At 42.2% G+C, this 23,484-nt stretch overlaps 1 protein-coding gene across 2 annotated transcripts in view; it reads right to left on the bottom strand.

Annotated features, from left to right (window-relative positions):
- Positions 1-23,484, bottom strand: part of LOC100560442 (disintegrin and metalloproteinase domain-containing protein 9) — a 53,200-nt gene that overhangs the window by 27,851 nt on the left and 1,865 nt on the right. Inside the window, exons 1-2 of one of the 2 annotated variants that reach the window (XM_008106728.3) lie at positions 9,414-9,505; positions 9,163-9,294 (exon numbers count right to left, since the gene is read on the bottom strand). In XM_008106728.3, the coding sequence (XP_008104935.2) occupies positions 9,163-9,232 (70 nt within the window). In that variant the 5' untranslated portion in view covers positions 9,233-9,294; positions 9,414-9,505. Of the gene's footprint in view, positions 1-9,162; positions 9,295-9,413; positions 9,506-23,484 lie in introns of those variants that run through there. The other variant, XM_008106727.3, reaches the window with a different exon arrangement.

Genomic DNA, 23,484 nt, shown 5'->3' with positions numbered 1-23,484 from the left:
AATGAAGTTTACTATTAATTTTACATAGAGAGATTTTTCCTATGACATATTCACATTCATTTTATATGATTCTCAAAGAAGAATAGAGTCCTCTGTGAAATTATGTTTGATGTTTCACGCATAATAACATGACCAAGGCTTGCCCCTCATGATTAGATCTCAGGTTATGGCGCTGAATTTTAAGGCATTAGATAGTCCCTGATTTGGCAGGGATAGTCCCTTTAGAGGACCACACAGAGCCATTGAACACAGGTGGGGATGAGAGACAGGGCCTTCTCAGTGGTGGCCCCTCGATTGTGGAACTTCCCAGTGATATTCGATCATCTCTTTTCTTTCTAGCCTTCAGAAAGAAAGTTAAAACACAGCTATGGGACCAAGCTTTTGGAGAATTAACTGCAGTGCAATAAATGAATGAAGAATCTGTGCAATGACAATTGGAATGGCCCTGGGTTACGACTTTGGATTATGTGATTTTAATAATTGATGTATTTTGTTTTTAGATATTTTAATTCTCTGGTTTTTAATGTAGATGTTTACCAATTGTATGTTATTTTAAGGCACTGAATTGTTGCCGATGTGTGAGGTTGTGCTGAGTCCCCAACAAAGCACCCCCAACAGATAGCCATCCAGCTTCTGTTTAAACACTTTCAGAGAAGGAGACTCCATCACACTCCGGGGCAGCATATTTCACTGGCAGATAGCTCTTAACATCAGGAAGTTATTCCTAATGTTTAAGTGGAATTTCTTTTCCTGTAGTTCGAATCCACTGCTCCATGTCCTAGTTTCTGGTTCAGCAAAAAATAAGCTAACTCCAAATATTTAAACATGGCTATCATGTTGCCTCTTAACCTTCAATTTAGGCTAAACATACCCAGCTCTCTAAGCCTCTCCTCATAAGGCATGATTTCCAAACCCTTTACCATTCCAGCTTGTCAGCATCCTTCTTGAATTGTTCCAAGAAGTGGGCACAATGTTCCAGGAGAGGTCTGATCAAAGCAGAATAACGTGGTGGGGAGGCAAGGTATTATATAAGATTATTAGCAAAAAGCAAAATATATTTATTAAAGAACAGTTAACTAATAAATGGAACCCCGGTGGTGAAGTGCGTTAAAGCACTGAGCTGGAGACCGAAAGGTCCCAGGATCAAACCCCGGGAGCGGCGGGAGCGGCCACTGTTAGTTCCAGCTCCTGCCAACCTAGCAGTTTGAAAACATGCCAATGTGAGTAGATCAATAGGTACCACTCCGGCAGGAAGGTAACGGCGCTCCATGCAAGTCATGCCGGCCACATGACCTTGGAGGTGTCTACGGACAACACAGGCTCTTTGGCTTAGAAATGGAGATGAGCACCAACCCCCAGAGTCAGACATGACTGGACTTAACATCAAAGGAAAACCTTTACCTTTAACTAATAAATGCTTGTTTTAGGTATGGGAAATCATAAACAGCACAAAGTATGAAATCTGATAACTTCTACTTATGCCCACATGAAGCTATTCTATTGGAAATGGTTTGTGGTTAAGCTTCAAAGAAGCGTTGGAGTTTAACATTTCTAACAGCAGAATTTCGAGGGGAAATAGCAGATGCAGAAATTGTTTGTGGTTCGAAAGGGGGGGGTCCAGAAAGAGCAGAAATTAAGTAGTTTCCATTGTGACTGCTTCTGCATCTAATATGCTGAAGCACCTGTCAGTAATTTTCAATGAAGTTTCTGTGATGTATTCACTTTTGTTCAAATTTTTATAAAAGGTCTTTGTAACCAAGGTTTGGCGCACTGTGTTGCGATATGTAAGAAATCAGCTAATGTGTTTGTGTCAACTGCAAACTGCGTGCACCTTTCCCGCCTCTTTACTCACGCCGTGCGTGCCTTTCCCACCTCCTCCCTCACCCAGTGCACGCCTTTTAATACTTTGCTTATGTTTATTATGGTATATTAATTATTATTTAGTAGCCCTGGTGGTGAAGTGCGTTAAAGTGCTGAGCTGCTGAACTTGCAGACGGAAAGGTCCCAGGTTCAAACCCCGGGAGCTGCATGAGTGGCCGCTGTTAGCTCCAGCTTCTGCCAACCTAGCAGTTTGAAAACATGCCAATGTGAGTAGATCAATAGGTACCGCTCTGGCGGGAAGGTAATGGTACTCCATGCAATCATGCCGGCCACATGAACTTGGAGGTGTCTAAGGACAACGCCGGCTCTTCGGCTTAGAAATGGAGATGAGCACCAACCCCCAGAGTAAGACATGACTGGACTTAACGTCAGGGAAAACCTTTACCTTTACGTAATTATTATTTAATTACTAATTAATTATTAAGGGGTGCTTTGCTTGTGCTTTTGGTGCACAAAGGCAGAAGGGGATTGGACTAAATAACCCTAGGGGTCTTTTCCAACCTTATTTATTGTTGTTGCTGTTGTTGTGGTGGTGGCCATCTATCAGGGTGCTTTAATTGTGCGTTTTGTGAACCTGAGGTAAAAGGTAACTAATAGTCTGGCCCTCCAATGGTCTGAGGGACAGTGAACTGGCCCCCTGTTTAAAAAGTTTGAGGACCCCTCATCTAGATAAAACATTCCAACTGATGCAGACTAGAATCACATTGACTTTTTAAGATGCTGCACCCCACCATTGATGTTCAGTTTGTGGTCTACTCAGGCCCCTAGATCCCTTTCACATATATTGCTGTCAAGCAGATGTCACCCAACCTAAATCTCTGCATTTCATTTCTTGTGCTTAAGAAGTAGCACCTTACATTTCTCCCTGTTGAAGATCATTTTGGATTTTGCCCTCTGGGATACTAGCTACTACTCCTTCCCACTCAGTATAAATTCAATAGATTTTATTGGAACTATGGAATTCATAAAGGCAAGCAAACAAATTAGATTGCAGTGTGCAGTGCTAATTTCTATCTCAGTCCCCCATTTCAATATGCCCATCTCCTCTTCTATCGCCCTTGCAGTGTTTGAGAAGAATTATCTCCCATTCTGTGCTTTCATCCCCACACTTTTTTTTTGCCATTCTCCTTCTCCAAGGTGACTAATCTGCAAATAGCTTCCTATTTTCATGGTTGGTGCATGTTTAACTACAGCTCTAATAAACCTGAACATCATGAATTGAGAGAGAATATTGAACGTAAGTGAAAGGTATGACTTAGTGACCTCTGTTCTTACAAAAGTATGTGGCATTTTGCAGAAAAATTCTTTCAGTTTTATGGTGCTGTGTATAAAGCCTGCTTCGTCACTTGTTTAAACAAAAAGACTCCCATTGAATAAATAACTGTTAAGAATGAACCAAATGCCCCACGTTTTTGTTCAAAGTATGAGAACAACATTCTCTCCTAAAGGCAAACTCAATATGAAAGCTGTCAGGACTAGAGCAGGATAATATATTTAACTACCTTGACCAGAGCAGCAAATGGCAGTTCTTACTGGCTCAGGTCAGCATGCATATTGGGAGCAAAAACATAGCCAATGAAGAGTGATGTTGGAAATTGCAATCCAAACGCATCTAGGAAACCACAGTTTGCCCATTCCTGCTCTGTAGTAAACCATCTGCTGTCCAATATTAATGGGGGGAACAATATCCACACTTCCAATTGTCCCATGTAGAACATCACAATAGGGCAGGTTCAAAACATTTTGCTGTCTGGGCCACACTCAAGTCAAGTTACATCAGTGATTCTCAACCTTCTAATGCCATGACTCCTTAATACAGTTCCTCATGTTGTGGTGACCCCCAACCATACAATTATTTTCGTTGCTACTTCACAACTGTAATTTTGCATAACTGTAATGCAAATATCTTATATGCAGGATATATTTTCATTCACGTGGCACAAATACTGGTACCTGATCTGAATACTGGTGGGGTTGGGGGGGATTGATTTTGTCATTTGGGAGTTGTAGTTGCTGGGATTTATAGTTCACCTACAATCAAAGAGCATTCTGAACTCCACTAATGATGGAACTGAACCAAACATGGCACACAGAACTTCGATGACCAATAGAAAATACTGAAAGGCTGGGCATTACAGGGCTTTTGGTAGGAGGATTCACAATTTTTTCCAAAAAGGAGGAGGACAGGCAGAGAGATTTTTAACTTTCTCTGGCAAAGGGGTTCCTAAGACCATCAGAAATATGTGTTTTCCGATAGTCTTTGGTGACCCCCCTGACACCCCCCCCCCCCCGGGTCTCGACTCCCATGTTGAGAAACACTGAGTTATTTTATTTATTTATTTCTATCATTTCTACCCCACCCAAGGGGACTCTATGTAACCCAGAGTTACATAGTATCACAAACTAGCAAAGCTATTTTGATGCAAATGAGACATAAAATCCCATCAGGTCCTCTTCCCATCACTGGCATTACAAATGGAAGATGAAACTGTAAGTAACAGTTTGTACCCATTAACAATTTCTGCTACTTCAGACTGCAACTACTCTGCTTATGTTTATTTATTGCACTTTTATACCACTTTTCTCATCCCTGGGAGGACTCAAAGCAGTGTACATCAAGTAAATGGCAAAAGTTCAATGCCTCACATATAATAAAACAGTACATTATGTTGGAATTCAACCCCACACTGCCCAAGTATTCAGTCCTCAATGAGGAGTAGTTTAAAATAGGCTGAGGGAAATCCTTTCCCCCATGTCTCCTGATGAGAGTAGGTGTTGTGACTCAGCCACAGCATAGCCAAAGTGAGGATGAAGAAGGGGATTCTGGGTTTCAGATACAAGACCCAGATGATGGGATGCAGGATGAATTTCAGGATGATGGCATGGGAATAATACAGGCTGATTCAGAGGCTCGAGAAATGCAGCTTGAGCAGAATAAACTGTTGACCCAGCCGACCCAGCCGGCCATAGATAACAGTCAGGATGACATTCCCATGGGAATTAATGAGCAAGAGATGTCTCAAGCCCCGGTGTCTTCAGGACCTTGAAGGGGTGCCATCATTATCTAGGGCGGACCAACTGTTATGGAAGGGAGTACAGCCTCGTAGGAGTGTAAGATTGGCAGGGAAGAGAGAGGCCTCCACTGGAAAAAGAAATGCATTTTTGGGTTGCTTTTAAAAGTGTGTGTTTTGAGATAGATCTTTGTCAAAGCAAATTCTCGCTTCATCTGAGTGGATGTTCCTGCTTCATGCCTAAGAGAACTTTCATGGATCTTTGAAACCTTTGGGCCTTTGTTCTTTGGGATCTATCGTCTACTGTTTTGGCTCATGAATTATTGGATTGTTATGGCTTATGGACTAATGGATTTTTATGGCTTATGAACTATTGGATTCCTATTGACTCTTTTACTGCAATCTTGAAAACATTATAACTGCCTGCTTTGATTTATATTTGCGCTTTTGCTCAATAAAACTACAAAAGACTTCCTTCTGTGTGTGGCTGGGTGTTTATAGCAAGGTGAACTATTCTGAGGTGCGACAGTAGGAATGTATCTATATCTTCTTTCCTCTCTGTTTCTGCTCTCATTATGACTGGTTGTGTAGAATGAATACTTTGCAGGTGCATGCCTTTTGTCTTTGACTTCTACATTTACATCTTGGTGTGTGCAGTGTGTATTGAGATCTCTCTCTCTGCTTATGTGCCAGGAGAAATGTAGTATTTGGAGATTTTCCCCTCTCTTTTAGAGTATAGAGTAGCTAGGACCCAGTTCTTTACTATTAAGAAATGTAATTATTATTTTTGATGTAAATAAACCTTTTGCGATTTTAAAGACAGAACACTGCATGTTTGCCTTCTAAGCTCTAAATTCTTTACAGCCACATGGCACTTCATGCTCTGCTTGCTGTGAGCTGAATGCTCAGTTAAAGGTATCCTGTCTTTGCATATTTTTGGATGCTCTGCTGTTTTTGGGTAATTTTCCCTAACACCAAGAAAATCCTAACAGATTAATAATGGTAGGGTGTTATGGTTGAGCCTTATGGCTCTAATTCTGGGAGACGTGGTCGTAAGACTCCTCGAGAGTCAGACTCTCTTGAGGAGCGAGAGAGGAAATGGCTGCGGGACTTATTTGCAGAACCGACAGACGAAGATTCCTTTGAAGGTTTTACCGAGGGAATGGAGGAAGAGGTGGTTAGCTCAGAGGAGGATGACATGGAATGGACTCGTGTGAGGGAGGATTTGGGTGTTCCTGGTAATGATAGCATGGGAAGCGACTGGCGGGTTGCAGGATCGGACCCGTGGACGAGTTGGAGGGATGGAACGGGATCCACAGCTGGGGATGCTGTGGGGCGTAGTCAAAGATGTTTTAGCTCTGATGAGGATGATGATGATGAGGCACCTGGAATTAGGGGAGCAGCTGATAGCGATGAGGAGTTGTAAACTGGCATAAAATGGGGTTTTGAATCCAGGGCTAATTGCGTTGGGCAAGGTAATCTGGACGAACGCTTGGGCTCTTGTTGGGAATTTCCTGAAGACGGGTGTGTTTCGTTTGCTGAATACCTTGGACCTCCGTCGTCTTCTTGATGGACATTGTTTACCTACTCTGGATTGACGCTGGACTGACTGACTGACTACGACCTTGGACTATCCTTTCTGTGGCTATCGGTGGAATTCGTGGAACCTTAGACGCCTGCACCTGGCTATCGACCTCGGACCGGATTGGGACCCCGCTGACCGCTGCAACCCTGATTGATGTGTTTGGACCCGGAGTTCGCCCGCTGCACGGAGGAGTAACAACTTAGTTACTCAACCACAGCTGCTGAGTAGCAGAGAGGAATCTGCTGCCAGTATTTATGTTTTATTGAATCTTTGTTTACCAGCTTTTGTTTGTTTAAAGTGCCAGGCTGAAGTAAGCATTTTTGGTTTAACCCGGATTAAACTCCTGTTTAATCCGGTTTATCTTTTGAACCGTTTTTGAGTGACTTTTCATATTGAAGGCGAGTGTTTGCCTAGCCCCTTGTTTTTTACGAGCATTTTTTGGTTCTGTATCTTTAATAAACTGTGTTGAATCTTATCTGGTGGCGTTCTGTCTGTGACATAGGGCTAGCATTAAACCTATCTTCCCCATTCTCTGTCCATGGGTACAGAGCTGAAGGCCTAATCTTTCTAACTTGCTATGCACCAACCTTTCATGTCACCCCTTTGCACAAAAGTATTGATGTTTATTTGATTTGAGTTCTGATTCTGTGGAAAAGACAGAGTATAAATAAAGAGAATAGATAGAAGTTGAGTCTCTCTTTATCTAGAAATCTGAAATCCTACAAAAACCAAATATTTTTGCTGCACACCACTCACCTGCATCTTTGAGGAAAGGGGGTTAATCACTGAGGATATGTGGGTCGTACTATGATCAATTGATCTGGAGCCAATATTTAGAAATTGGATAATCACATTCCATTAAATGTTTTGGAGTAGAGCTGTGGTTCCCAATCTTTCGTCCTCTGGGTGTTTTGAACTTCAAAAGCCAGAAATCTCAGCCATCTTACCAACTCTTAGGAATTGTGGGAGGTGATGTCCAAAACACCCAGAGGACCAAAGGTTGGGAACTACTGGAGCAGAGGTAAGTCTTCACTTGGTGTAGACAAGATTATAATATTAGGGTCAGTCAGGTTTGACCCAAGAGATAATTCTACAGATAAGGAGCCACAAAGCCAAATGCCCTCTTCCTCATCATCACCCTTACAAGCACTTATTTTGGGTAGATCTATCATGAAGTAGATATTCCATTGAAAAGTAGGGTCTCCAAGTCTTATAAGGCTTTGCAGATTGAAACTAGCACCCTGAATTGAGAAGGCCATTGGGCAGCCAGAACAGAATGCATGTTGGACTTCTGGTTCCATGTAGTTGGCTATTGCATTCTGTGCTAGCAGTATTTTGCTTTATCTCCCCGCAGTCCCAGATAGAAATCTTATGCATAGCTAGATAGTTAGATAGACAGACAGACAGACAGACAGACAGACAGACAGACAGACAGACAGATAGATAGATAGATAGACAGAGGCAACGGTAAAGGTAAAGGTAAAGGTAAAGGTTTCCCCTGACGTTAAGTCCAGTCATGTCTGACTCTGGGTGTTGGTGCTCATCTCCATTTCTAAGCCGAAGAGCCGGCGTTGCCCATAGACACCTCCAAGGTCATGTGGCCGGCATGACTGCATGGAGCGCCGTTACCTTCCCGCCGGAGCGGTATCTATTGATCTACTCACATTGGCATGTTTTTGAACTGCTAGGTTGGCAGAAGCTGGAGCTAACAGCGGCCGCTCACACCGCTCTCGGGATTTGAACCTGGGACCTTTCGGTCTGCAAGTTCAGCAGCTCAGTGATTTAACACACTTCGCCACCGGGGCTCCATATATATATATATATATATATATATATATATATATATATAAAATATTTCTACACATAGCATATTGAAGTCATTGCAGAAATTGCCTTGGTTACTTTACAAAAGGGGCTCCTGGTGGCGAAGTGTGTTAAAGCGCTGAGCTGCTGAACTTGCAGACCGAAAGGTCCCAGGTTCAAATCCCAGGAGCGGAATGAGCGCCCGTTGTTAGCCCCAGCTCCTGCCAACCTAGCAGTTCGAAAACATGCCAATGTGAGTAGATCAATAGGTACCATTCCGGCGGGAAGGTAACGGCGTTCCATGCAGTCATGCCGGCCACATGACCTTGGAGGTGTCTATGGGCAACGCCGGCTCTTCGGCTTAGAAATGGAGATGAGCACCAACCCCCAGAGTTGGTCACGACTGGACTTAACGTCAGGGGAAACCTTTACCTTTACCTTTACCTATGCCTTACTTTACAAAAATACAGGAAAGGAAAAGAAAAAGAAGCCACACGGAGAACACACATGTGACAAAATGTCTTTCATAGACAGATGCATAGATGAATGGATGGACAACTATAATAATTTCAAATTCAAAATTGGATTTGCAAATCCTAAAGCTGCAATCTTATAACCGCATAACTGATAGTACATCTCCTTAAACTTAATGGAATACTTCTCAGTTAGACATGTATAAAATTTCTATCCGGGACTGGGGGGAGATAAAGCATTTGCATGTAAACTCTTAATGATGTCATCTGAAGTTACTGAACTCTCTTCCATACAAGGGTGCTTAAATTCCTCTCTGACTACTTTGAGCACTGTCAGGCTTTTGCTGTAACTCATGATTGCTTTCTAAACAAACAGAAAAGCAAATCAAACTTAAACTAAGCAACTCACCCAGTATTAGCCGTTGTTTCCCAATGCTGCTAAATCCCAGCAGGAGTAAATACAGGTAATGTTCAACCATGGTCAACTCCTCCAACTTCTCCAACAAAGGCACTCCAGCTGGAAATTACACAACCGGCTCATCTAAATGGCCAGACAAAAAATAGAATCTGAGGAAAGCAGACATAACAGCAAAGGAATTCAGATCACACTCCCAAGGAAAGAGGAAGTACAAAAACTGGTTAGGCAACTTGCAGACTCACACATGGCTGTCCCTCTGGAAATTACCAAATAGAGACAGAGTGATTGGAGGAAGACGGCTCATTGACCTTACTGACAAAATTACAGCATTAAACCAGATCCCTCCAAGCCTCAGCGGATCTTAATGACAAAGTTCAAAATACCTTCCTGGAATGTGTGTGTATGTATGTGTGTGTCATGTGCAAGTGTTCTAAATAGAGCATAGGAAAGGGAAAGGAGTCATCTGAATGAATTATAATAATAATAAAACTTTATTTATATTCCCCCCCCCCCCATCTCCCTGAGAGGACTCGGAGTGGCTTACAACAATGTGAACAATGCCAACAATTATCAGTAATATAACAAATAAACAATTAAAATTAAATCAATAAAATAACAACACAAAGTCAATATAAAGCGAAAACAAACATATTAAATTGACATCAAAACATCGTCCATAAATAAGTCAGTAATTATATTGTTTAAAACCAATTAAAAGATCCCAGTCACTGCTCTGGTTAATAAAGACAATAAAGTCCAGTTAAAGGTTGTTTAATAACAACCATTGGATGTTATTATATTTAACTATTATCAAAAGCCTGTTTATAAAGCCAGGTTTTCAAATCCTTCCAGAAGATTGAAAGCGTAGGGGCTTGCCTGATCTCCCTGGGGAGGGCATCCAGAGCCGGGGGTCACTACTGAGAAGGCCCTCTCCCTCGTCCCCACCAACCGTGCTTGTAATGGAGGTGGGACCGTGAGTAGGGCCTCCCCAATCGATCTTAAAGTCCAAACAGGTTCATAGGGAAAGATGCAGATACGTAAATAAGCTGGACCCGAACCGTATAGGGTCTTGTAGGTAACAACATGCACTAAATATTGGGCCCGGAAACGTATAGGCAGCCAATAAAGCTGCTTTAATTGGGGGGTGGGGGGGTATGTACTTTATAGTTTGTTCCAGTTAGCAACCTAGCTGCAGATCTTTGTACCAATGGTAGTTTCCAGGTCTTCAGAGGCAGCCCCATGTATACTAGTTCCATAATGCAAAATAATTTAGAAATCGGGCTCCATCAATAAACTTCAGTGGACACTCAAGACAGATAAACTTTATTGGACACACATGGGGATTTGGTTAACCAGTTAAAATTCATGAGTAAACCAGGTTTTTTTTTAAACCTGAAAATTTTTGGGAGAGGGGTTGAAACCCTAACCCCCCCCCCCCTTGGCTACAGCCCTGGTGGCCAGATCTGTCTTTTCAGGGCACGGGCACAGTTAGCGCACAAGCTTTAATTGTGAAAGGTCCTCCTGGCCACCACCGATACCTGGGTTTCCAGGGGCAGTGCTGAGTCCAGGAGGATCCCCAAGCTGGGGACCTTTGTCCTCAGGGGGAGCGTAACCCCATCGAGAACAGGTTGCCACTCTATACCCCAATCTAGTTCTCTGTGGAGGTGTCCTGTTTTGTCTTTCAAGAACAGCCTTAAGACACTGTGGTAAGTAAATGAAAACTGCTTTACTTCAGCAAAACATAAAGTACAGCACACTCAGTGGAATAATGCAAAAGAAAGCAAGGAAGTCTTAGTACAAATGCAGTTCTTAGTCTCTGATACAATCTCAAATCAAATAGCAGTCTTACTTCAGAAAACAAAACAGCAGTAAATCCAGATACAGACTCTGAGCAGGCACACGGGGAGCGAAGGCATTAGAGTCAGTTTGTTACCAGCAAGAGCTGGCTGCACCTGCTTCTGCTTTATAGCGCTGAGTCCCCTCCCAGCTGCTAGGGCAGTTCCTAATTACTCAGCTGCATTTCTGGCAGCTATTCTAGCTGAACGATGTCTCTTCTCTGTTTCCTTTTGCCTCTCCTGAAAAGTGGGTACTTGCAAAGTCTCCTCCTCAGATTCCAACTCACCCTCAGATTCATGAACACTTTCCTGCTCCCCTTCCTCTTCTGAAGAAGAGGAATCCCTAACAGCAGGTCATTCACCAAGGTGATCAAATCTGTCTCTGTGCTGTGTCCAGACCTAAACCTGGACTGTGATGGATCAAGGTAATTGGTTTCATCCAAGAATCCCTGGAGTTGATTAGCTACCACCTACTCAAGAATCTTGCCCAAGAAGGGGAAATTGGAAAATAGGCTGGTAGTTGGTTAATATTGAAAGGTCAAGGGATGATTTTTTCAAAATTTGTCTTACGACCACCTTTTTCAGGGACATTGGAATTTTGCCCTATCCCAATGAGGCATTTATCATTCTTGTAATCCATTCTGCCAATCCCCCTCTGGCTAATTTAATAAGCCAGGAGGGGCAAAGGTCTATAGCACATGTGGTCACCCGCACAGCTCCAATAATCTTGTCTGCATCATCAGGCTGAACAAACTGAAATGAATTCATAAAAATAGGACAAACAGATGCCTTGAGTACATCTACTGGTACTGCCACAATGCTGGAGTCCAAGTTGGAGCGGATCTGAGCGACTTTGCCTGCAAAGTGATGGGTGAAATTGCCACATCGAGTCGCTGAGAATCAAGATGAAGGAGCCCTCTGACCACTTGAAACAGCTCTGCTGGTCTGTTTGTTGCAGACACATTGCAGCCAGCTGAGTGTGCTTTCTTGGCTGCCTTCATTACTGCAGAGTGGGTCCTAATTGAGGTTCTAGCCCATACTTGGTCATATTCATCCTGAGTTGTCCGTCAGTGGCCCTCTAGTCTCCATCTTGCTTGCGTCATCACTGCTAGCTCCCTGGTAAACTAAGGGGCAGAGTTGGCTCTGCTGAGCGAGAGGGGACATTCAGGGGCAATCGAGTCTACCGCCTTGGTTGTCTCTTTGATCTAGAGATCCACCAGGGTTTCGACAGGATCATCTGCAGCCATGGCAGAAAATTCCCCAAGAGACGTCAGGAATCCATCCGGATCCATACATTTCTTGGGATGGACCATCTTAATTTGTCCCTCACCCCTGCAGAGCTTAGGGGTCGCAGTCAGTCTAAAACTGATCAGGTGATGATTGGTCAATGACAACAGAATGATAGAAAGTTCCTCCATACCCATCACCTCACACACACGCTCCCCCTCGCTTTAAAAACCAAGTCCAAAGTGTGTTCAGCTAAAGCATATTCTAAAATTGAATCAAAATAGTGATGCCAGAGTGAAAACTGGAGAGAACGCTAGTATCTTTCATTGTTGTACAGAGAAGGGAGTTTTAGCAACTGTCATACAACCAGGTTACAAGCACATCTGCTGATACTTCCACTTCTACACTCCCATAAAGCTGCCCACCATGGTTTTCATTTTTGCATTCCCTAAGACCCTAGAAAATGGGCAAGGGAGCCGTTAAAAATTTCAAAGGATGAAACATGCATTTTAACACGAGGTAAGAAAACATGGTGTTGTGACAATCAGGTTGCTGATGTCACAATAAAGTATTTATAGATCAAGCGTGTTGTGGACTCCCTTTCAACATATATATATATATATATATATATATATATATATATATATATATATATATATATATTCTTTTAAAATGATATTTGCTTTTTTTAAAAGCAAGTTTAGGTTTTGAAGTTATCTCTCTCTCAGTTGCATAGTCGTTTCCGACTCTTCGTGACCTCATGGACCAGTCCACGCCAGAGCTCTCTGTCGGCTGTCGCCGCCCCAGTTCCTTCAAGGTCAAGCCAGTCACTTAAAGGATACCATCCATGCACATTAAATAGATGGCCATAGATGACCTAAGGCAAGGGTCCCCAAACTAAGGTCCGGGGGCCGGATGCGGCCCATCAAAGCTATTTATCCGGCCCCCACGGCACAAGGGCAGAAGGGGGTTGGACTAAATGACCCAAGGGGTCTCTTCTTCTCTTACAACCCTTATTATTGTCAGGACCCTGGCTGCAGAGCACCAATAACCTTACACAGAGGCCAGTCTCTATCTAATATCTTTATTAAAGAAATATATAAAATCAATAAAAACAAGTGAAGAATATAGTTCAGAAGCAGACCTTTCAGATAAGGTCAAATATAGTCCAGAAATGTATTGTCCAATATAAGATATTAGAGTTCAAAGTTTTAATCCACTTGACCGAAACACACACTTTGCCAAGCAATAGTGTGGGGAAATAAAAGAGTCTTTAAAGTCCAATGAAGCTTGACAACAAGGCTGGAAATAAACTTGATTCTTGACTAGATCTGTGACTGGAGGCAAGACGAACATGAAGCATGAAACAGAGTCCGTGGTAAAACCGTGAGACAAGGCAAGGCTTGAAGCTTGATCCGGGAAGCAAGGAACTGGGATTACGAAGTCCACACACGATCTCTCTCCTCAAGCTCATCAATTGACTCCGCAAAGAATCCCTCGCGCCAAACACCTATATTGGGTCTCATTTTCCCGCCAACAGAACTCTTTCCCTAGAGAACGAGAAGCGAAACCCAACTCTGTCCAGATGCATGACTCCTTAGAATTTCCCAAGGGAAGCAGACCTAATCAGCCATTTGTTTGGCAGCGATTCTCACGCTTCTCCGATTAGCCTCCCTGACTCCCCTATCTTTAGAATAATTTTCCCTCCTGGAAAACGGGGGGGGGGGGGGGGAGTTCTGCCCAAGGCCTGTTTGGCTGAATTCTTCAGGGCAAACATCAACATCCTGCAGGTGAAGAGACTCCGGCTCTTGCTGAACCGGCGAAAATCCCATGTTTTCCTCTTTGTCTGCCACAATAGTACTAGGAACAGGACTACAAGGCCCATGAGTCATCACAATTATTATTATTATTATTATTATTGACACAACAACATTGTATGACACAGCAAACAAGACAGATATGCTGGATTTCGTATCACAAAATCACAAGTCGAACGCTTCCCAAGTGTCTAGGACTGTGTGATGTATTTATTATTATTATTATTATTATTATTATTATTATTATTATTATTATTATTATTATTAACATTGAGGCTGGGTGGCCATCTGTCAGGGGTGCTTTGCTTGTGCTTTCGGTGCACAATGGCAGAAGGGGATTGGACTAAATGGCCCAAGGGGTCTCTTCCAACCCTCATTATTATTATTATTATTATTATTATTATTATTATTATTATTATTATTATTAACAACATTGAGGCTGGGTGGCCATCTGTCAGGGGTGCTTTGCTTGTGCTTTTGGTGCACAAAGGCAGAAGGGGATTGGACTCAATGGCCCAAAGGGTCTCTTCCAACCCTCTTTTTATTGTTATTATTGTTATTAATTATTATTATTATTATTATTATTATTATTATTATTATTATTATTATTGCTCAGTAGGGAACTATAGTCCGGCCCTCCAGTGGTCCAAAGGATCATGAACTGGCCCCCTGTTTAAAAAGTTTGGGGACCCCTGACCTAAGGTCTCTATGCTAGCTATTACTCTATCTGTCTATTTCTTTGGAGGAGGATAGACAGAGTTGTAGATATAGAGACAGAAAGAATAGAATTGCCATTTTTTTTCTTGGCCTGAAATGTCAGTTACAACATGTGAAGAAAATTCAGAATTAATGTATGCAGATATTCTGGTAATCCAGAAGGGATGATAAAACGGATGATAAAATGTACCCAGCAGGTACAGCAGTTATCCTCATCCCTTCCTGATGAGGTTCACATTCCATACAATGTTCCCTCCCTCACATTTTTTTGATGTACCTAAGGAGTTTATCCCCTGTATTACTTCTTGTGGTTTAGGGAAGACTTGGTCCCAGTCCACAGGAAAAAGTTTTCCCCCATGTCCTGCACTGCTAAGCCAGCATAGTAGTTTGAGTGTTGGACTAGGACACTGGAAAAGCAGCGTTTGAATTCCCACTTGGCCATGGAAACTTTTTAAGTGACCTTGGACAAGTCACACATTCTCAGCTAAAGGGGAATGTGATAGCAAACTTCCTCTAAATACACATTACCAGGAAAGCTCCATAATAGGCTCATCTTAGGGTCTACACAAGTTTGAGTCAACTTAAGGGCACATTATTACAACAACTTGTAGGGCTGCCAGAACTTGTACCAAAAAAAAAAAGACTTATGCCTTGTGACCCATGGATTCCACTCTCTACCTTTCTCCAAATGGTATGATAGATCTCAGTATAGATATACCTTCTTTTTTCTCTTGCACAACACACACGTTAACTCCTTGGTGCTGAGCCAGTAAGTACCAATAGTAGCTAAGAATATTTAGACAAGTGTCCAAGTTTTGCAGCCCTCACACTTACAAAAATGAAACTTTCTCTATATCCAGCATGACTCATATTAAGATTTGCTTCCCTTTCCAAAGACTTGGGGAAGTATAGCAGTTTTCTGCAACTTCAGCCCAGCTTGAGTTCTGGCATTTATGACATTTAACTTTATTTATAGCCCACCTTCTCTTAAAGCCAGGATTCAAGGTGACTGCTTCATAAGCAGACTGCTAATGGGCAAAGTGTGGTCCAAGGAAATGGTTCTCCATTATTGCCAGTGTTCACCAGTAATGCACACACAGAAGGAAGCATTAAATACATTGTGTATAGTGTATTGCCACATCACACAAACCAATACTGGCTGAAAAACCTGGCTGAAGCCTTATGCACTGCTAATTAATCAACCTGAAATGGGCCAGGTCTTTTGACATGCACAGATTCCTTGCCAAAGAAGCTGATGTGAAATGGCTTTCCCAAGGGTAGGAAATCTGAAACTGGTTGACAGCTAATTGTACATTTGCAATTGTACAATTGACAATAAAATCTAATTATTTTTGGAAAGAAATGAGGCATCATCGTTTTCTGCTATAGGCGTATAAAGTCCGGTAATTCTCAATAGTTTCACAAATTATTTTGAACAGGAGTTTCCAAAGCCTTCAGTATCACTTACTATGATATCCTTCTGGATAGGCTGTCTGTATTGGGGTCAGGGCTGCTACACTGTAGGAGTGAATAGACTTCAGGATTGTAGGATTTATTTTGTTGTTTTTATCTGAGCATTCAAGTCCATCAGCCATATTTTCACACAAGAGAATTACAACTGTAATTAATGAATTCTGTTCTGAGTATCATGAATGAACAACGTATATCTACACCAGATATCAATGTTTTTCAGTCATTACTATAAGTTGTTTTATCCTTTCAAACCGCTGGGAGGGGCTGCAGGCTGTGAGGCAACGGGACAAAAGTGTCAACCAGAATACTTTCCAAAAGGACTGCATTCCTATGCAATTCTTGAAGAATTGAAGTGGAAGAGGAAGAAACTGTGTTCAGTGGAGCATATTGCATATGCATATTACAATATTATAGTTTTATATCACTACAGCTGTTGCTAGTCTTGTGCTTTTGGCCAGAATCGCTATCTTTTTATGTTTGTTTCATTCATATGGCCCCATTTTTGTGTTCAAGTGCTGCTTCCGAAAACGGGGCCTCTCTGAATGAGCTGTTTTGTTCTTTCATCCGAATGAACAAAATTTTCATCCCAATGGCCAACATGGGAGGGCTTCCCACGTTTCCCTTCCCGTTTTCGGGTTAGAGAGTTTTACCATTTCACTGATCCTCCTCAAGCTCTTTCAAGCATTCGAGTTGTTAGTGTTGGTGGGATAAACCCGTCTCTGAATCCGGATAAGCAAAATGCAGTCTGTGGCTCACTGATGCTGTTTTTGCAACCCTTGGCTCTTCTTCAGGCTCCATTATCTTTTTAAATGGGTAGCAAGCCCCCCTGTACTTTTCAACACACATTAACTTGGAAAGAGACTCTCTTTAAGATTGTGTGTGTGTGGCCTGCAGGCCCAAAGTGCCCATGACTGCCAGGGCTTGCAGCGGAATAGGTACTTGGGGCTTAGCTGCAAGCCCTGGCAGTTGCAGGCTCTTTGAGTGTGTGTGTGGCCTGTACAGCCCGAATGGACAGTACAAAATGGAAATATGAAATAAATGGGTAACACAAATACCGGGCCCATGACTAACTATTACTATTGCATCCTGTGAAAACCTGAGATTTATAATAGAGGTCTCCAGAAGAAAATTCTAAGGATTTCCCACTAAACCACAAATTTCAATATTATAAATTTTCCATCATTATACATCTTCTCTCCTCTTGTTTTGAATAATCAAACTGATCAAAACTGCGTTTTAAAACCTGCAATGATAAAGTATTTTATCTAAAAGTGCATTTGTTTATCCAGTCCTTGGAATGCCAAATACAATCAGTAAATATTTTATCTAAAAGTGCATTTGATTATCCAACCCTTGGAATTCCAAATGCAATCAGTAATAAACAATCCCTGGAGGGTGGATTTGGAGAGGAGTTGGAGGGGAGGGCAAACTATGCTATTACATTCTGTACATTTAGATTTTCATGTGTACTAAGATGCTTAAAGAGGCATTGGTCTCTGTAACAAGAGATTTAAATAACAGAAAACCAAAGCAAGCAATTATAGCGCTATAATTCCATTTGAACTACAATGGTTGCATCCAGTGGATCCTGGGATTTGCATTTTAGGGAAAGATGTTTAAAATTCTTTATCATAGAGCACTACTGTCTCATCAAATAATAATCCCAGGATTCCATAGGATGCAGCCATGGCAGTTAAAGTAGAACCATAGTGCTATAATTGTGTAGTGTGAAAGGACTCCCACTCTATCACACAAACTGAATTGCATATAACAGGGTGTTTGAAAAAGAACTCCCTATTCACCATTTAATTTAAATGGTGAATAGGGAGTTCTTTTTCAAACATCCTGTATTTAAGCCACAGAGGAGAAAAGTTTGACTATCCAATTAAACCCAATTATCGCACTGTTTTCCAGATTTAATTGGTATGGTTTCATTTTGTGAAAACCTAAGAGTTTGTAGTCCAGTGAAGTGTTAGGCTCTTCTTTGATAAAATTGAAACACCTTTCTCTAAACATCACAGAATCATAAAATTGGAAGAGACCACACGGGCCATCTAGTCCAACCCCCTGCCATGCAATGAAGCAATGACAACTAAATGAAGCAATGACAGCTGTCATTTACTTTCCGAGCCCAATTTAAGGTGCAGGTGCTTACCTACAAAGCCCTGAACGGTTTGGGACCATCCTACCTCCGTGACCACATCTCCGTCTACGAACCCACGCGTTCACTTCGGTCATCTGGAGAGGCCCTGCTCGTGATCCCGCCTGCGTCGCAAGCGTGGTTGGTGGGGACACGAGACAGGGCCTTCTCTGTGGTGGCCCCCCGACTCTGGAACACCCTCCCCAAGGATCTCAGACAAGCCCCTACATTGGCAGTCTTCAGAAAGAACTTGAAGACCTGGCTGTTCCAATGTGCCTTCCCAGATTAATAGGAAATCTCCAATACCAAGTCCCATAAGCACTTTATTAGAACTAAGATCGTATATCGCACTCTGCACTTGCCCTATAAGCCTTATATATCACCTGTCACATCAACACTTTTAATCTTGTTCCCATTACTCTGGCCCAGCCCAGTTTTATTGTGTTTTAGCATATTGTTTATTAGGCTTGCTCAAATAATTCGATTTCCCCGTTACCCGTTATTAATTCGTTATTTTCGTTTGTTTTGAAGCAATATACGGCCTTGATTGTCCACACGTCTGGATATCGCGGTTTCGAATCGGGAGAGGCCGTTTTTTCTTATTTCTTCGTTTTTTTCGTTAGGAAAAAAAAAGCTTTTGCAAATCACCCAAACTCCCACCATTCAGGCCCTTTCCTTTTGCCCCTCAGCAAAAGGGGCGTCACGGGCTCAGCCAATGGGAGGGGGCGAGGGGGAAGGAGGCCGAGGAGGAACACGGAAGACGGAGGGGGGAAATGGCCGCCGCCGCCGCCTCGCCTCAGCTCAGGCCTGGAGAGACCGAGAGAGACAGAGAGGGGCCCAGCGGTGAGGAGGAAGAGGCCCGGGATGCGAGGGGGTGTGGGCCAGGCCCGTCCTCGGCTGCTCCCGGGGAGGGAGGGAGGCCCAGATTCACACCCTCCCTCCCCCCAATACAGGTCTCTCCATACCACGCTACATGAACTTGAATGGATACTGTGGTTGTGTTGTCGAAAGCTTTCATGGCCGGGATCACACTGTTGTGGTATGTATTCCGGGCTCTATGGCCATGTGCCAGAAGCATTCTCTCCTGACGTTTCACCCACATCTGTGGCAGACATACTCAGAGGTTTTGACGTCTGTGCGAAGCTAGGCAAGTGGGGTTTATATATCTGTGGAAGGTCCAGGGTGGGAGAAAGAACTCTTGTCTGTGGGAGGCAAGTGTGAATGTTGCAATTGGTCACCTTGATTAGCATTGAATAGCCTTGCAGCTTCAAAGCCTGGCTGCTTCCTACCTGGGGGAATCCTTTGTTGGGAGGTATTAGCTGGCCCTGATTGTTTCCTGTCTGGAATTCCCATTTTCTGGGTGTTTCTGGGAAGGTAATGGCACTCCATGTAGTCATGCCGGCCACATGACCTTGGAGGTGTCTATGGACAACATTGGCTCTTGGGCTTAGAAATGGAGTTGAGCACCAACCCCCAGAGTCAGACATGACTGAACTTAACGTCAAGGGATACCTTTACCTTTACCTATACACACACACACACACACACACACACACACATATGCAGGGACTATATATATATACACACAGTATATATCACACACACACCAATTTAACAAAGTTTCAGCCACAAAAACAAAGTTTCTGAAGTAGAACAATGACTTTCACAGTAAAGACAACCCAATTTAACAGGAAATAAGACTTTCAAACCAGGAACAGATTTCTGCAATTATTAAAAAATGGTTTATTATAAAAGCTATGAAAATTCTCCAAAAATCAGAGGATAAGGGAAACGTTCCAAATTTTGGTGAGCTATCAGTGTTAAATGTGTTCTACCACTGTACCAAGTTTGAAGAAGATCACTCAAAAAATGAGGGTGGGAGAGTCCTGTAAAGTCCTCTCCCTCTGTGCTGTTTTTGGGAATTGCGCATGCGCGTCCGCCATTAACGAATTAATTTTGAAAATAACGAATTTTCGTTAATTTCGAATTTTTTGGGGGGCAAAATTCGGAAATACCTTCAGAAACGAAACGCTGCCCCCCTCTAGTTTTGAAACGAGTTTAGAATCAAATTTTTCGTGGATCGATCAAGCCTATTGTTTATTGCTTGTTGTTTATACTGTTTTAATTGTTTTTAATTGTTTTGCCTTTTGTTTTGTACTGTTATATTGTGTGTTGAGGCCTTGGCCTTTGTAAGCCGCATCGAGTCCTTCGGGAGATGCTAGCGGGGTACAAATAAAGTTTAATAATAGTAATAATAATTTGAACCTTAGTGATATAATTATGTAGTGCAAAATGTCCCTATATAATTTGGCCATAATCCTAAGTGGTTGGTCATGTTGGTTGAAGTTTCTGGGAACTGAACTCCAAAACCTCTGGAGGACCAAAGGTTTGCTGCTTATGACAAGCTAATTTCAATACCCCACTCTATCCTAAATGAAGATTAAAGCCACAAGCTTCTATAGCTGTGGAATTAGTGGCACTAAATTGGTGACAAAGATGCACCCACTCTCTATTAAGATTCACATACCAGCCACATTAGTTCACTTCTATGCACTCAGGGTGCTTCTGAGTAGATAAGTGGGATTTTGCTAGCCTTCTATCTTTTTTTCTTTTGTCCATTTTCTGTGGCAAAAAAAAAATCAACAGAAACAGAAGGAAAATACAGGAAGTTTACTATTAGAAGAAGAACAAGATCATCACTCTTGTGACTAGAGACCTCCAAATAACCGTTTTCAACAGTGTGTTCAAGTCTTTCAAAATCAGTATTGTGGCTTCCTTAACTGAGTCTATATACTACTATTGGCATATTTAGTCGTATCACAGCCTTGTTTTGACAGAACGATACAGGAAAGAATCCATTAAAATTAACAGGAAGTCATTGGGTTTTCATGCTTTGACAGCTGAAATTTACCAACAAAGCAACACATCTGGGGTAGTTGGTTATCCATCTTTTTTATTTGTAAAAACCATGCTTATAGTACTGTCCCATGCATATCTGTTCAGAAGAAAGTCCTATAAAGTACAGCTGGTTTGCTTCCGGGCTAAATACAAAGTGCTGGTCATCGCCTATAAAGCCCTAAACAGTTCGAGCCCAAACTGTTTGACAACCCATATCCCCATCTCGATCCCATCCCGTCTCAAGTGCGGCTGGTGTGAACAAAAGAGGGACCCTTCTCCATGGTCGCTCCTTCCCTCTGGAACTCTTTCCCAAAAGAACTTAGAACAGCCCCCTCACTCCTCTCCTAAGAATTAAAAACCTACTTTGTTCACTGGCCTATGGAGAGGAGGATGAATAATATCACTGATTCCATCCTGGAGAAAGAAGTTGACAATTATCATGTAACAGGATTTCCAGCGGTTTTGGAGTCAGGCTAAAGAGATCTGCCACGGTGTAAGTAACATTGTCTGCATCTCACCTTCCCCAGGGGCAGCAGGAGAAAAAAATCATTTGAGAACTTTCCTCCCCCCACACCCATTAAAAAACAGCACTCCACTCCAAAGCATGTTGAGCATCCCTTATCCAGAATTTCAAAATATTCCTAATTGTCTAGTCTACATGAGTGGCTGAGATACTGATACCTTTGCTTTCTGATAGTTCAATGTACACAAAGTTTGTGTCCATAATATTGCATATATGATTACATTCAGGCAATCGATGTCAGGTGTATAAGAAATAGAAATGAATTTCAGGTTTGATAATTACACTATGCAACATGATTTTTGTTCCTGGGTTATAAATGTCATTTCCTAATTGGTTCTATCATAAAAACATGGAAAATTTTATTATTTATTTACAGTATTTATATTCTGAACTTCTCACCCCGAAGGGGACTCAGGGCGGATCACATTATACACACTTAGGGCAAACATTCAATGCCCATAAACACATCAAATAGAGACCGAGACAGACAGACGCAGAGGCAATTTAACCTTCTCCTGAGGGGATGTTCAATTCTGGCCACAGGATTTATTGCAGCTGCTCAACAGCCTGCACCACAGCCCGGCCCCTGTGGATTAAACCACAAAAATTGTTTTCGCGGGACATCCTGCCTCACCTTTTGCTATAATTTTTGAATTAATATGTCTTAGAGGGTTGCTGTGAGTTTTTCAGGCTGTATGGCCATGTTCCAGAAGCATTCTCTCCTGATGTTTCACCCGCATGTATTGCAGGCATCCTCAAAGGTTCTGGAACATGGTCTTGCAGCCTGAAAAACGCACAGCAACTCAGTGATTCTGGCCATGAAAGCCTTCGATAATACATCAATCCAACACAGTTTGTGACAGCCAGAAACATTAAGTTTCTGGAAATAACTACTACTTTCAAAGTAAGTCCTGGGCAATTAAACAGGAAATAACACTTACAAACCAGGAACATTTTTTTTCAAATTTTGTTACATAGTGTTATTCTTTACCCTCCCCAAAAACAAACTTGGGTCCCATCTCCAAGGTATTCAATCATTTACACTCACGCACACACGCGTAATATGCAAATGTATTGTCCTGGTCATAAACCATAATAGTTTTGTTGTTGTTGTTGCAAATGTATTGCATATATGCAATAAAGTATATATATGCATTGGGTTTTTGTGAGTTCTCCAGGCTGTATGACCATGTTCCAGAAGCATTTTTCCTGACGTTTCACCTGCATCTCTGGCAGGCATCCTCAGAGATTGAGAGGGATGTGGAAAACAAGTCAAGTGGGGTTTATAAACCTGTGGCATGTTTAGGATGGGAGAAAGAACTCTTGTCTGTTTGAGGAAGGTGTGAGTGTTGCAATTGGCCACCTTGATTAGTATTGAATAGCCTTTCAGTTTCAAAGTCTGGCTGTTTACTGCCTGGGAGAATCCTTTGTTGGGAAGTGTTAGGTGGTCCTGATTGATTCATACCTGGAATTCCTCTGCTGTCTGAGTGGTGTTCTTTATATGCTGTCCTGATTTTAGAGTTTTTAAAATTACTGGCATCCAGATTTTGTTCATTTTCATGGTTTCCTCCTTTCTGTTGAAATTGTCCACATGCTTGTGGATTTCAATGGCTTCTATGTGTAAACTACATGGTAGTTGTTAGAGTAGTCCAGCATTCCTGTGTTCTCAAATAATATGCTGGG

Source organism: Anolis carolinensis, chromosome 3 (assembly GCF_035594765.1).
Source record: "Anolis carolinensis isolate JA03-04 chromosome 3, rAnoCar3.1.pri, whole genome shotgun sequence".
Lineage (NCBI taxonomy): Eukaryota > Metazoa > Chordata > Lepidosauria > Squamata > Dactyloidae > Anolis > Anolis carolinensis.
This window is presented reverse-complemented; position numbering and strand designations above follow the sequence as displayed.